The sequence below is a fragment of the Paramormyrops kingsleyae genome, chromosome 16 (genome assembly GCF_048594095.1).
Source record: "Paramormyrops kingsleyae isolate MSU_618 chromosome 16, PKINGS_0.4, whole genome shotgun sequence".
In the NCBI taxonomy this organism is placed as follows: Eukaryota; Metazoa; Chordata; class Actinopteri; order Osteoglossiformes; family Mormyridae; genus Paramormyrops; species Paramormyrops kingsleyae.
Genome location: NC_132812.1, coordinates 27,656,815 through 27,673,108, shown reverse-complemented (window position 1 = coordinate 27,673,108; position 16,294 = coordinate 27,656,815). Strand labels below are relative to the sequence as shown.

At 38.8% G+C, this 16,294-nt stretch overlaps 1 protein-coding gene across 3 annotated transcripts in view; it reads left to right on the top strand.

Moving 5' to 3' along the window:
* The window catches only part of LOC111857196 (inactive dipeptidyl peptidase 10), a 125,994-nt gene extending 117,886 nt beyond the window's left edge, over positions 1–8,108 (top strand). For all 3 annotated transcript variants that reach the window (XM_023837802.2, XM_023837803.2, XM_072700337.1), the window contains exons 17-26: positions 2,373–2,417; positions 3,044–3,142; positions 3,274–3,343; positions 3,909–4,103; positions 4,558–4,612; positions 4,762–4,861; positions 5,439–5,497; positions 6,631–6,703; positions 6,932–7,005; positions 7,158–8,108. In XM_023837802.2, coding sequence (XP_023693570.1) covers positions 2,373–2,417; positions 3,044–3,142; positions 3,274–3,343; positions 3,909–4,103; positions 4,558–4,612; positions 4,762–4,861; positions 5,439–5,497; positions 6,631–6,703; positions 6,932–7,005; positions 7,158–7,292 — 905 coding nt within the window. In that variant the 3' untranslated portion in view covers positions 7,293–8,108. The remainder of the gene's footprint in view (positions 1–2,372; positions 2,418–3,043; positions 3,143–3,273; positions 3,344–3,908; positions 4,104–4,557; positions 4,613–4,761; positions 4,862–5,438; positions 5,498–6,630; positions 6,704–6,931; positions 7,006–7,157) is intronic.
* Positions 8,109–16,294: the final 8,186 nt, after the last annotated feature.

Genomic DNA, 16,294 nt, shown 5'->3' with positions numbered 1-16,294 from the left:
CTGATATCTTTTCCAACTAAGTTAGATTTTTAATTCTTTAGCTATTCAAAATACTGACTAATATGTTAAAATCAGGTATAAGAAAGCAGATATAAAAATAAATTACATAAATAATCAACAGCACTCTCAGAAGAATCAAATATGCTTAGACATAATTGAGTTCTTTATGACGGCAATTAGCCTTTAATGCCATGTTCACTTGACAGATGTCAGAGCCATGCCTTCACCATCCATTATTGTTATGCAGCTAAAAAGGACGGCGTTACATCAAGAACAACATACTGTTCATTCCAGCAAGCATCCTTAACTGATGTGTCATGGAACATGTGACCCTGTGGCAAAAGTTGATTGGTTAGATCATGTTACATTGAACATCATGATAAACGCTGATGATCGGACTCTCACGGTATAGTTAAGTATACTGCTGAGGGACAAAGAAATCATAAACTACAAAATCAAGATTAAAAGCATCCATTTCTTTGGTGTGTATTGAAGAGGAAGACATTAGTGATTTCCATCCCATAAAATTGCCATTTTCAAACACTTTAAAATATCGTATGTTATCAAAATGATTTTTTTATTATTTCATGTATACTTCAGGGCATATACTTATCCATCAGGAAAGCCGATTAAGTCCATTTTTCATGTGTCATATAATACTGTTCATTTTCGGAACCAAGCTGTTACTCTGCACTCTGCCATTTTATAGATTTCCACCCCTAAAACAGAGATAAATAAAATTCACATTTAATTGATAACAGCTTTAAAAATGTGCGAAAACTGATCATTTCCTATCTTAAGACATACTGAGTGATATACACAAAAATAACTGGGTAAGCAAACCTAATTGCATCTTGTAAAGACTGAAATATCTCATCACCTTTTATTTGAGTGTCAGTTTAAAGCAGTGCGAAACTCTCTCTGGAAGGTACAGCGTAATTTGTCTGTGGTTATTAAGCACCCCATTCATTATTTAGTGCATTGTAAAGAGGTTTTGCAAGTCTGCCAATGAACTCGCCTTTTTGATCTTGGCTTTGTAGTGCATTGTGATCTATGCTTCGTGCTGAATAATGCATTTCTTTTGGCATCATCATAAACATACCTTTTGAACAGTATGTTGACATGTTTTGATATGAAAAGGAAATTAGATATTACAGGGAAGCACTGATGGATTTTTTCTGAAGACTTCTTTTCTCAATGTGAGGCTGTAACCATTGTTACCGAAATGTGAAATGCTAACAGGGTTCTTCAGTACATGACACTGTGGGCACATTCATGCAACACGGTAATATTCAATACACAGACCAGCCAGTTCGTTAGGTACACCAGCTCATTAACACCAACAGCGTTAAACGCAGAGGATCGTGTGACTCAATACACACAACAGATGGGGTCACGAGGTTCGCTTACATTCAAATAAGCTTCGAAACAGCTAAGACGCCTCGTCTAAGTGATTTTCAATGTGGTGTGGCTGTTGTTCCCAGACGTCGTTAGCCCAGCATCTCAGAAACAGCCCCCCTCCAGAGATTTTCACTTAATACAGAGTGTACAGTTTACAGAGAATGGTGTGATTAACAAAAAACTACCCAGTTAGTGGCATTCCTGTTGAATTCAAAAGCGGTCCTGTCCAGTATTAGACAGGTACTGTATGCCTGGTAAAATAAAATTGAAACATCTGTAACTTATGACTTACATGCATTGGTTTATATGAACTTACCCCAGACTTGTTCTTCAGGGAATGACTGTGAGGAAACATACTAGGAAAGGTTCATGCAAAGCTAGTAATCACTGCATAATCAATCAATCAATCAATCAATCAGTCAGTCAATCAATCAATCAATCAATCAATCATCTCCAACACTGTGGTGTTGATGATGATGGATTATTTCATGTTCTGCCACAATGATTCTGCAATGGGCGTCAAAAAGAGTTTACAGAGGATATTTTACATATCCAGGAAAGTGCTGTCCTGAAATCCATATCTAGTTCCAGTCTAATGACAATGTTGTGACCTTCAGAAACTGTCAGCCAAAAAAGCCAAAGCATATCTATGTTTTTAAAAATGCCAAGTTATTTTTAGTGATGATTGCGAGGTAAACGTTAGCAGAACGTTTTGTTCCACTTACAGTTTAGGTCAGCAGTCAAGCTCAGCAGTAAAACCCAAGCATTTTTTAATCGAAAATGTGTGAATAATTAATGCTCATAATCACTTGGTACTCTATTAAAGGGTCTTGACATCCCTTACTGCACAACATTAAAGGAAGAAAATTAATCTTCATAGACTACTACAGAGTGTCAGCATGTCAAAGTTGTGGCCTGTGTAGATGTAGTGAATTCATCTGTGTTCATTTTCTCTCTTTCACTTCATGCAGGTCCTGAGGCACCATCAGTGATCCTGTACACTTTAAATACTAACAGTAAGATTTATTTCCATGCACCTCTTTGATTCAAACTCATACCAGAATACAGAATTTTATATTTGTTGCCATTTTCCTGCAAGTGTCTCTGGAAGTTCATAAAGTGTAATTCTGTTTATCGGTGTAAAAAATAAGCATGTAATTAAGACTTAGGAATTATTTGAATGCAAATAACAGGTGAAGGCAAGAGTTAAACATGAAAAAGCTTGCAATCTGTTACAGTATTTCGTTTTTACATTGTGTGAATTATATTGTAGTAATCCAGTTTCTTCCCAGCTTGCTCCATATCGGTCTGTATTTACATGAACTGAAGATTGGCTGAGTTTGACCCGTTGTTATGGACTGTTAGTACTGTAGTTATGTCATGTTGCTTTCATATTGACAGGCCTAGGAAATTATCTCATATGTGTACACTGCATGATAACTGGGTATCTGATTTAAACTTTAAACTCATTGTCAAATTCAATTACTGATACATATTTCCTCCTTTTATTGATAAAAGTATCTCAATGAAACAATAAGAATTGATTTTAGTTGACTGGCTTTTAAAGACTGTGGAGGCTGTCATTTTCAAATTGACTATCAGCCTGTTTGTTCACTGATTGCCTCATTTGTGCTCCACACAGACTATTTTACACTGGAGGAGAACACAGTTCTCAAAGCAGCCCTGAGAAGCAAGAAGATTCAGCAGACCCAACTGAAGCCGTTCCACGTAGAACACTTTGGTAAACAGATGAGTTGTTGGATGGATGGATAAACAGACAGCTCATTTTTTATAGCTCTTTCTGTGAGGTTTACTGTTTCTTATAATTATGAACAGAATTATTAACAGCTTTACATTTGCTGTTATATTTAGAACTGCCACTAAGAATCTCCTTCCCACCGGATTTCTCCGAATCGAATCAGTATGGGCTTCTCCTGGTCGTGTGAGTATCTGATGGGCTTTCCTACAAGACCCTGCCGCATGTGGGACATGCCCTAATTCCTGGATTTAGTGCTACTGTGGATTTAGAGCTTGATGTAAACAGTAAAAGGCATCCTTTGGTTGATAAAGTTTTTAGTCCTTGTGTCCAGAGAATCTAGTCCCTGTTCACTGACTGTTCAGGGTTTCCAACTTTCGCACATCTGGCGTGACTCACGCTTTCAGACTCTCACACATGAAATCTGACGGCAAATCTATATCATTCCATTATGAACCTAAAATTAACTACATCAGAAGCACTGAGGTAGTTTGCAAACCCTACAGACTATTTACCAGGTAATAAAACTGTTACATACATGTAAATAAATGTGCAGAATTGCCTCGAATGGAATATCTCACGCCGGCAAAGTCGGCAACTTCGACTCTTACGAGACTCTTCATGCGTATAGGAGATGCATCTGTTAAACTTATGACATAATTTATCAAATTTTCTTAAAAATAGATAATAATGCCATTATTTATAGACGCGGGGCTTCTATGCTAAGATATTTTTAGTTCATCTTTTGCAGAGATGGAGCTCCTGGGAGTCAATCAGTGAGTGACCAGTTTCTGTTGGACTGGGACTCAGTTCTGGTTAGTTCAGACAATGTCATCGTGGTCAGACTGGATGGCAGGGGAACAGGCTTCCAGGGCCAGAGAGTTTTGCATGCGGTGTACGAGCGCCTGGGGTCTGTGGAGGTGCAGGACCAGATTGCTGTTCTGGAGTAAGTAACGTGATAATCAAGCTTTTTGGCCTGGAGCACATCGATTAATTTGTAATTGAAAATGTTAGGAGATACTGTATGCACTGTGATTCAGCATTCAGACATTGATCAGTAAACCTTCCAACTACTGGAGTCACTGAGGAGCCAAAACACAGAAATCGTTAATATTTCACTGCTATTTCTCCATGAATGTAACATTTTGAAGAATCTGTAGAATATAATAAGAATTAAAAAGTCTGTTACTTTTGGAAATGTAAGCAGTAGAAACTGGAAGTATGGCCCTCTGTAAATGTATAAAGTCATCAAGTTACACTGTTTTAGAAAATGTCCACCACAGTCCTTTACTGGATCGGCAGTTGTGGGTGATAGAGGGAAGCATGTGTAAATTATATAATAAGTCTAACATGAGGATCAGTGATTTATGACAGTGTTATTCACTGTCTCTTTATCTAAGGTACATGCTGAAATTCCGTTACGTTGACCACACACGGATAGGGATATTCGGGAAGGTAGGCATGCTGTACCGCCTGTAGAAATCATTGACGATTTCTTGTACTTCTGAATGACCCACTAAACTATTTGAGGATATTTTTAAACGCCCTTCACTGGATGTAAATCCGGAGAGTGAACATGTGGACGTGTTTATTCTCCTTCACAGGACTATGGAGGATACATCACTTTAATGATGCTTAAATCGACGGACACTCTGGTCAAATGTGCAGCCTCTATGTCTCCAGTTACTGACTGGAAACTCTACGGTGAGGACAACTCTGCTTTGGTGATCTGAAAGACAATGACATCACAAGGATGCAGCACATTTTCCTGTCTGCACAGGACGTTCATATTATGCTCTAATGCAACTACATAGTGTCTCATACCACGGAACTTTTAAAGTAAATTAATTGACAGAAATTAAATCAATTGATTATGGAACCAATTTAAACCACCATTAAATTAAAGATCCAAGCCAGCCGTCTCAAACTGAGTACACAGGGGGACTTGTACATTCTTTTGTTCATTCTAATCAATTCCTAGGCTCTAATTATATAATCACATTTCCTTTTTAATCTGTACCTGTCTCCAGAATCACAATATTTAATAGATTAGTTGAAGGGATATAAGCAACAAGATGATGCGTTTTCAAAACAATCTAAAACGCTGAATTAATTGCGACAGTAATTATTAAAAAGCAGCAACCTAAACTGTAAGTAGGAAAAAAAAATGTTGCGCAACAAAAAGGACAAGAACTGATGTAAAATATGAAAATCTGCGAGGTAGGCTCCTCCCCCCCGCCCCGTTTGCTCACGTTGGCGCATGCGTGTCTCTCCCCGCCAGCATCGGCGTTTTCTGAACGATACCTCGGGATGCCAGCGAAGAACGACAACAGGTACCAGGTGGGCTGTCACCCCGTTCACGTTCATTCACAGTGGTGCTTAATCGTTTTCGTTGCTGAGCGCTATGCGGTAACGGGGGCCGGCAGAGAAACCAAAGTGAATGTGGAGGATAGAAACTGCTTTTCCTCATGTGCCGAGGCTTTTACTTCCGCCAAGCCAGTGTTCTCGGTATCTGTGACACACAAAAGAAAGATCCAGGCAATCACGCTTGACATTTAAAAGCTTCTCTGAATACTGTTAACTAAGAACGCTAATCTCACTGACCTTTTACACTCGCTTTAGCAGCACAAAATATCTTAATGCAAAATAATTTTGTATTACAATTTTACTTAGACAGAAGTGTTTCTGAAATTAAAAATAGCCTTTTCACTTCTTTTTTCTAATAATGAGTTACTTTAGAAAAGTATTACAGATATCAGAACCGGACAGCAGTCGATACAATCCATGGTAACTGGAACAAACAAACAAACAAACAAAATAAGCAAATAAAATTTCATGGATACCCATGATCCTCTAATGGAAGGTATTTCCTACAGTCCAAACACATGTGGTTGGGAGAATAGGGGGCCTGTAGTGTGTGACTGAGTGACTGAACAATATTTATTAAAACGATGAAAGTGGGCACATATGTGAACTAATCTAGTCAGTGTGGAAGTGTCTCAAAAGAAGAGCAGACTGGCTTAAGTAAGCATTTGATGTGATCTCTAAAGCTCTATAAACTCTCTTAGTCATGACTCTGAAGGTTACTTGTAGCTTTGAGTAATTATGTGGAGCGCTAATTTCATCATTTTCACAGTGGATATCCAGGGATTGCTGCTATAGGACTGAGTCGTAATTTAAAACACACACTGCTATCTACTTTGCTTTCAAAGTTATTAATATGACTTGTAAACACTAGGTGATGCTATTTAAAGCTTTTGGTGACTCTAATTAATCCACCCTAAAACCAGCAGACCCCGAAGCCCTCAGACAGCACGAGAGCTCGACATGGTGTGACATCAAAGCCGAGGTCCCCCTGACCTCCGTTCAAGTCACTTTGAGGAAATAGTGCATGAATGAAAAAGCCTGTCTGATACATAGTCTTTGAAAGACGGCCATGAACACACTGATGTTTAACTAATGCTACCTTCCAGTTCTCTAGTGTGCTGCAGAACATCCAAGGACTGCGAGAAAAGAACTTAATGCTGGTCCATGGAACCGCTGATGGTAAGCAAAGACGTCAGAGGCGGCGAAGTACACGGTGAATGTGCGTGGGCATGATTCCATGTTAAATTACTTTTAAATCATGAAAATAGCAGTTACCGAAAAAAGTGATAAATACAAAATGATTACGGGACAGTGAGAAGACAATTAGATTTTGGGGTATTCATGGTTGAGTATTTAATTACATGGCTGAATTATTTCATTATCGTCCACAACTACTTTTTTTTCCAGCCAGCATTCATTTTCAGCACACAGCAGAGCTGATTAAAAACCTGATTAAAGTTGGAGCAAACTACACAGTCCAGGTATGTTGATTGATCCGTTGTTCCTAGCACTGTTTCTGTTTAACCTCATTTCCTCTTGAAGGTGACAAAGTTTTTCCTTCACATGATCAACTCATTGACTCGAGTGGTCATACTCTGTGACACATGACCCTGTCCCCATTCCTGCCTGGCAGATCTACCCGGATGAGGGCCACACCCTGTCCCAGAGGAGCACACAGCATCTCTATGTGTCTCTCGTGTCATTCTTCAGAGAGTGCCTCAAAGAGGAGGTCTTGCTAGTACCAGAGGAACCAGAGGAAGACGAATAGACGGATGCACTATAGGCGGGACTTAATCACCAATTTCCATGAGACTTACTGAAGCTGCAAGATGCTGGACGATGTGTACAGCTGCTGCCAGACTCACAGATAAGGAAAGAGTCTGAGAAAGGAGGACGATGAAAGAGCAGCCAGCAAAATGGCCAAACTCGCACTGTAGGATCCTCGTATAATAAGACACGACTCAAGCTTCAGTATAGAGATCTTTCACCTGGAAGCACAGGATAACTTCAGCCCCCACTACACACACAGATACACACGGGATGACTGGTTTCTACATCCACAATTACAAGTGCATGGTTATTTTATTTTAGCTATCCTTGCTTTTCCATGTAATTATTTGTTGTGGTATATATTTAAAAAGTTGTATGATTCCCAGAAGTCCCTGCTGTTCCCAGCTTCCCTCTCATGTATCAATCACAGCGAAAAGATTGACTTCTTTTTTTTGACATCAACGAAGCAAATTCAGCATTACTGTGACATCCCTTAAAAAAGTGCAATTGCTCCTCAACCCTGTTCTGTTCACCTCAATATGGACGGTATTTTGTACAGTACAACAGAGTGTGTACATATATATTTTTTGGATATGTCTCATAGTTGTCTATGGAGAATAATTTATTTGAACTATTTTAAACTGACGTCCTTCAGTTTCGGTACTTTTTTTTTTCCTTAGGATCGATTTTGTAATGCTTGGTATTGTTCATTTTGCTCTTTATTAGAGAGGTTTGTGTGGAATGGGACACATTGTTATTGTCTTCAAGTAATGGTTATAAATAAACAAATAAAAGTAAAGAGCTGTGAAAAGTATCGAGTGAATAAATGTGGCATTTCACTGAGATACAAAGGCAAAAAGACAATACAGTTTGGTTATAGTGTAACACTATACACTGATACCTGTGAAAGGTTCTACTTGCTTCCAGATGTACTTACTTTTCCACACATGGCTTCTGCAGGATTACTTATATACCATCAAATAAATTATGACATACTGGAATCTCCTATCCTGTCACCTGAGGACATATTTACCTAATTCTAGGACCTGGTGGTTTTTGGTATACTCTGATATATGAACCTATTGAACTGAAAGAGGCTATGCTTTCTTTTTCAGGTCTCTCTAACTTGCTTATACTTGTGTGTAACTAACAACCTTAAATCTTGTTATAAGACATTAAAAATCCCCAGGGCCTTTCTCTCTGCAATGCTGGCATTTCCAAAAGCTGTAACTGACTTACATCCAATGCTATCATACTAGCTGGCTATTCCTATACTGATTTCTGTAGATGAAAAAATATCTGTCATCAGCTTGTTGTATCTCCAAGATGAACTGAGGATGAATTGGCAACAGTGCACAGATCTGCCCCTTGTCTTGGCACATCACATTCTCCTAGCTGTGGTACTCTCAGCAATCACAGATTTTTACAAGATCTCAGAAGATGCCTTCACCACTGCTGTCACTCTCAATGTCTGCAGTCATAACGTATTGTGATGAAAGCACTGCAGTGACAAGCCTAGTTGTCAGTGCATTTCATTCCCTAAGTACCCACCATGTTGTACACCCAATGAGTTCATCTTATTCCTGCCACCCAAACACTGACCCATTTAAGCCAGTTAATGTGCAGGGACATGGTTACTATATTTATACTCTGAGATGGACCTTCACAGTTTTCAAAGGAGCAGCGTTAGGCATGACCATGTGACCAAGCCTCGAACCGGAAATAATTTATCTCCCTTACTTATTTAATCTTCTTATAAGACATTAAAAATCCCCAGTGCTTGTCTCATAATGGTGGCATTTCTAAAAGCTTTAGCTAACTTAGATCCACTGCTGTCATAGCGGGATGTTGTCGCGTCTAATTTCTGTGAATACGAGGTTAGCGCTCGGTTCAGCCTCGTCTTCTGGGATGAATATTACCCGATTAACTGTTTGGTGAACGGCTTATTAGCAGCTCTGATTGCTGGTGTCTCGTTCCTGGGTTTGCGATCTCTGTTCACCTCTGTTCCGCAGCTGTTGTACATGTTGCCGATTATAGTCGTTTGCCTTTAAATTAATTTAGGACCCGATTTGCTTGAGTCACTCTGCTTTAAAAGTAAAAATTAAACATTTCCTTTTGATGCTTTATTTTTATTCCACACAGTGCTTGAAGTGGGCCGGAACGCAGTTCCGGAACTTCTGTATTTTCGTCTTTTGGGTTCCGCCACTTTTTTCTGCGTTCCGGTACTTACTGAAACTGATCCGACGCAGCGACAGTGGCCCGAGAAAATTAGAGTTCCTGCACTTATTTTTTCCCACTTCAAGCACTGATTCCACACACAAAGTAGATAAGGAATGATCTCGATCTAGAAATATGTTTTATAGCGCAAAGATGGTGGCTGTCTGACAGGTGACTCTTATGACGCTTTTCCACTTCCACCAGGAAGCGAACCGAACCCGACCCTTACCGCGAACTGACGGGTTTCTATGACAAAGCATGCGAACCGCGGGGCCGAAATTGTAACCAAACCGAGCTGGTTGCGTCACAATCATCTGATTGGTCGAAATGCACGGCTATACCGGTGTTCTGCGCTTGGATTATCTGGAGGAAAAAGCGTAAGTAGTATTCTACATATTATAATTTTTTAGTAGTATCGCACGTCACGATGTACCGGCGCATTGCTGAAACTCGGAACAAGAACATTTCCAACCTCCTACTTAAAAAAGGTACTATAGAACAGCCGAAAGTAATGGATTCATAATCCAAATTTACGCATGCGAATGCTAATTCCTGGATGTACACTGTGTCAACAGTAAATAAGCGTCTCTTCTGTTTTACTAAAACCCGTCAACGGATCCTGTATGCCAATGGAAATGTGATGGCTGGGGATTCAGTCAAATATTCACTTAGGAGTTAATAAATTTCTACCAACATTTAGCCTACTTGGAAATTGTCTGAATATGGGTATAATGTACTTTTTGGTAATTTGTAACTTTACGTGTAAAGTGTAACTTTTAACACCTTTAAAAAAGCATCATGTCAGGGCATTACAAACCCAGGTAGTGTAGTGTAGGAGTTGTTAATGTGGAAACACTGAATTTAATTTGGGGAAAAATGTAATTCTGATCTGAAAGGAAACCATTGAAGATTATCACTTTGAAGCAAGCATTTAAATGAATTTTAAAAACCATTTGGGAAAACAATGAGTATAGGCTTGAAAGAAGGGTTGTAATTTAGAAACAAAGGCTGTAATTTGAAAAGAGGGATTCTAAGTCAGGGAAAAAATCATTTCATTTATCCAATGTGGATTTCTGTACTTCTAAATCAATGTGGAAATGGCTGAGCCAAGCCAAATCAAAAACCCCAGAGTTCAAAAACGTAATAGGAGACTTTAGCACGATGCTTTTATGCACTGAGTGGGAGTACACAGGTTGTTCAGGGGTTATTTGCCGAGTTTGAGTCATAAGAAGGTAGCTTTTTTTTTGCTAAATGAGTATTATTTACTTTGCAGAAGTATATGAGTTAGTGTAAGATACAGGAGATTAAAGGGAGGACAAAGGATTGTTCTTACACTCTCTTTATAAGGGAATTAATGGGAATATAACGTTTGGTACCTTAAGCATTACCTAACATGATGTTTCCCAAACTTTTTCTGTCAGGCCCCTCTTTTGCAGAGACAGGCATGTCTCACTTTAGGAGTGTTTGCTTTACGCCACTTTGCGTTTTAAGAAAGACCTACATTAGTCTCAGAAAATAGCGCTTAGCATCTGTATATCAATTATACATATATAGTCATGGGCCACATAAGGACATTTCAGTCAATGACGGTGGTCCCATAAGGTCAAAATGGAGCTAGCCTAGCTGTCCTAACGTCATAGCACAAGGCATTAGTCACGTGTTTCTGCCGAGGGGCCAGGGGGGTATTTCACGAAGCAGGATGTCTTGCTTAGCCGGATAACTTGTTGGATTTAAGGTAGCCTGGGCTAAATGGGCTATATCTTTGTCTACTTTAATGTAGCTCAGGCTACCTTCATGAAAAACCGGCAGTTGTATAGAAGTATGACACAGTTATGTGCAGTACATAATATTCAATAATGATAACTACAGTATGCAGTGCTGGTTTATGCATTTACTACAGTTCATCTTATAGTTATTTAGGCTGTACCATATAGCCTAGGTGTGTAGTATGCCATGCCATCTAGGTTTGTGTAAGTAGGGGAGACCGGGCATGGTTGTAATGTTTTTTTTTACATTTTTGACTGTACCTCGGACCTCTTTTATGGAATCGCAATCAAATTACCTGCGTGTGTCTTCTATTAAACTCCACAGGTTTCATCTCTGTATCACAATCAGACAATGAAAGGTTAGCCTCAAACACGTGGAGTGAAATGTTACAATTTACCCCATAGTCAGTGATAATTGTAACATAGCCCTGGGTTAAATGTAACATTATAAATGATGTCAAAAAAAGTTTTGTTTTTTTAATTTTTGTTGTTCACCATAATCTGCGGGTATGTATGCAATGTGTACAATGTATTAATCACAAGTTGTGATTAATACATTGTACTCATTGCATGCATACCAGTGGTATAACTAACTACCATGCGATTTCAAATGGACACACAGGCGCTCACAGTCCCCATTGTAATTTTCTTCTAAGATCAGATGTGACTGTGTAAAAGGTCACAACTACAATCAAAGATCTTAATAAAACCAAACAAGATGTGCAACTGTACACCAGTTTTAAAGACTGAATAATAGTGTGATTCAGGGGTCTCATTAGACCCCCCTAGAATTTTAATTAGTCCCCCCCCCAAAAAAAATAAATAAATAAATAAATGTACACTAACTAGTTTGAATAAGACCCCCCCTAACAAGGCTTAGCACCCCCCTAACAAGGCTTAGCACTAGTCTCTAGTGACTCTCCTGGTGTGCGTATCTGCATGTTTGTGTGTGTGTGTGTGTGTGTGTGTGTGTGTGTGTATGGGTTAGGTTTATAAACATTTTAAATTTTATGAAACAAACTTCCATAAAATATCAGGTTATTACTTTAAAAGGTGTTATTTTATAGAATCATATGCCTACCAACTAGCACATTTACATGAATAATGTATTAATCTGACAGCTTTAAGTTGCACAATAAATATTTTACTACATCAGCAATGTATTTAATCTAAGCAGACAACCATAAGAACAAAGCGTATATATCTTAGCAGTTTCACTTATATTTCTAATTATGTTTCATACACAGTGAATTTAGTCATCAAAGTACATAATTTATGTATAAAATGCAACAAAAATCGTTTGAAGCAGAAATATCAGTAAAGATTATTCATTAAAATTCATTAAGTGGGAGAAGATCCCTACAACTCGAGTTAAAGCGTCCTTCTTGGTGCCTGGTGCCTTAATCGCTCATTCCTCCGTTAATCGGGACGGCTTAAGCGGGCAGCGTCACTGCAGCCTTCTGTTAACTTCACCATTACATGCACGTGGGAGAAGCAGCTCTTCTGCTAGGTCACTGCACACCCAGCTAACTTGCTGTGCTCCTTGTCTTTGATGGGAGATGTGAGATGTGCACAACCTGATTCACCACAAACTCTCAACATACGTTATTTGCAAGAAGCTGTTTCTATTTAGTTGAGTAATCAAGGTAAATCAACTTGTCAAACTTTACTGTGTAGCTTTAATGGTTTGAAAACTGACTTTTAAATTAGCAGAGTGAGGAGAGCACATGTTCTCTGACAAGAACATCCATGTTTTGACACATATATAACAGCATGTAATGCTGCTCTGCTTTTCAGTTATGTTCACTGGGTGAAGGATGTGTACTCTGACATCACAATTTGCAGTTTAACTTGTTTTTCTTTTCCTTCGTGCAGGAGAGGAGATTATTTGTTTAAGTTTATAACCGAGTCCACTTCTGCCTCTCAATGATAACAGTGATAAGGTTAGCCTGGTTGACAAATTGGTTCATACATCAGCTAGTGTTACTGGGTAATAATGATAATTATAAACCATCATCGACCATCATTACCGTAATCAATCTTTTAATGAATTTAACTTAATGGACTTAAACATGCAATAACTTTTAATTAAGGATGTTGGATTATTAATGTTTCTTTTTGATTAGTAAGAGTCTCTTTAGCGATATTATGTCTTTTGTAATTGCATAACTAAGTGTTGAACTGCCTTACTAAGATTAAGATTTTTTTTTTAAAAAGTGGTACGTTTGTATTAATAAAGAATGCATTAGGAAAGCATTGTTCAGATAAGTGCTTGGATTACAGCTCATCTGGCCTAATGTCAGAATTGTCACTCTTTGTGAAGGTCCCCTTTCCGTGCTCTTTCATGTAACACATTTGACAGTGCCGTCTTTGCTAAGCTGGTCTAATTGAAAGCTGTGTCACTGGGTGACACACACTGTGTGGCACCGTCCCTCTCTGTCTTCTGACACTTTCTGATCTCTGGGAGCTTAACTACGTAGCCAAGGAAGTTCAAGCGCGGAGAACCAGTTATTTCATGTGTCTGAAACTGGAGAGACCTTTGGGACTCTAGAGCAGGCAGATCTGTGCAAACAGGCTACGCATTCGAAAGTGAGACTCTGGGCAAAATCTAATGCTGTCTGAAATGTACTATGTCCATTCATCAAATCTACTCATTTCTGATAACAGACAATATATACAGAAAATAACTTGCCTTAGATGGATTGAAAAATTAGGGATTTGCCAGTAGCCAGAGCAATTTTTTTCCAAACAGTCTCGCTTCACACAATAATCTTAAGCAGCTTCGTCTAGATATCCGCTTCTGCTGGAAACACAATAGTCAAAGACTAACTACTGTCTCTGGATATATTTCCATATGGACACATTGTAAAAAATTGTAATTATGTTTTAGCTACACTTAGATGGAATCGAAGAGTGAGTGTCAATAGTAAATAATTGCTATTGCATTTACAGATCCCTCTATTCATTTCTAATACCTCTTAGTGAAAATAGTCATAAATCACACATTATCCCTAACTGGCTTTCCAGCTCGGGGTCTTGATGAAGCTGGATCCTGTCCTGGAAAGCACAGGGGCGCAAGGTTAATGAAGGCCCCCACTACGGGAGTCTAAAGACCCTGAACCCCCTTAAACTGCATGGAAGGACACTACACACCGACATATGGCTGAGACAGGAACCAATTCAACAACCACTGAGCTTCAGAGTCACTTTACATTTGACACATTATTATTTGCGGTTCGCAATAAAAAATATATTGTATAGCAAATAGCAATTTATAAAACCCCTTTTTTGATTAAACTCTTCCTGCCTTACAGCAGAGAAGAAGACAGATTGAGGTTTGCATCATATATAGTGTGATCATATGCAAGTGAAATAATTATTTGCTTTGCGGCACATCTGTCTTGTAATTTTAATTTTATTAATTTAGCTAATGCTCTTATCTAGAGCTACACCGCCACTGTGGTACATTGTGGTAAAGAATAAGAACAGATAACAATGTACAGGACTGAAACAACATTAGCCACATTGCTGTTATCTACAGAATGAGTTTACTACAGGGCCAAGGTGTGAGAACAGCATTCTGGGTGCCCAGGGAATGGAGAATCGTATACACAGTAGGGGAGGGATAATAAGCTGCATTTACATCATAGCAGGGAATTGTAGGAGAATCCCTGAAGGAAACACACACACTTTTTAAGGAGGTGAGATTTTGAGCATGTGAGCAGAATAAAGAAGTAACATTTAAACTTGTTCCACATGAGCAAAGTGCCAACGTCACGGTGTAGGAGCAGCTGCTGTTGCCACACGCTGACACACAGTAGACAGTTTATCCAGCGGTGCAGTGATTTCTTTCAGTGCGAAAATGTGGGAATCATGCTGATTAATTACAGAAGTCTCCAATGGTCATGTGAGAGAGATAGTTGCAACCTAAATGGAAGAAGTATTTGTTTGGAATATGGAATTTAGACATTTCCCTGGGTTTGATTTCCACCCCTGATTTGTGTGTGTGTGTATTTCTGCCGTTTGCATGTTTATCCCATGTGTACACAGGTTTTCTTGCCAGTAGTGTATCACTGCATACACTATGTGACCATGTGACAGATCCCAGTGCTTCCTGGGATAGGTTCCAGGCTGACCCTGTACCGAATAGGTGGTTATTGATCTTGGATGAATGAACTCGGTCTTGTCATGAACTTGTCATTGTGTGAATTTTTACCAGTCTTGACTTGAACTCGAACACTCGTGACTCGAACAATCTTCCTGACTCCAATGCATATGGGTAGAGCCTCATTCGGCAATACATTGTTACCTATACGCTAGATGCAGATTTCTTACATTTGGTTAATTGTTTTCCAAACATTGTGCACGAACCCACTCATACCCATCATCATGTCTGCCAAGTCAACAATTATCCTGTTTGTGTACATAAACCATAAGGATTTTCTGTGCAAGACATCTCGTAAAAAGAACCGTACTATGGAATGCAAATATTGCAAAGCATTGATAACTGAGGTCGCTGGCACCAATTCCAATTCCTATCGACGTTTGGAAAGGAAACATAAAGACAGGTACCGATACTAATGCTAGCAAACTCAGTTTGACCAGCGGCAATGACTTGCCAAGCATCCAGCCAAAATTTTGTTTTACATTGTAATATAGTGAGAGCTGTCCAGCTAGCTAGCCAACTTCTAATAATAATAATCATTATTGTATTTTATTAATCCATGTGTCCGAAATTCTTATTTTTACACATTGCAGACATTGGTCAGTTTAAGCTTAGGTGGCATCAAATTTTTCATACTGTTGTACAGTCCAGACGTTATATTGTGCTATGCTGTATTTTTATTGTATTTGTGGAAGAAACACTATATCGAAATCTTGGAAATCAAATTTGCTGACTAGTGGATCCCCACGATAAATTTCGCTGATAAATTTCCAAAAAATTATTTACCCAAAATACCATTGCTGTATATTTAATACCACCCAAGCCTCTATCAGTTGAAAAAACTTTTAACAT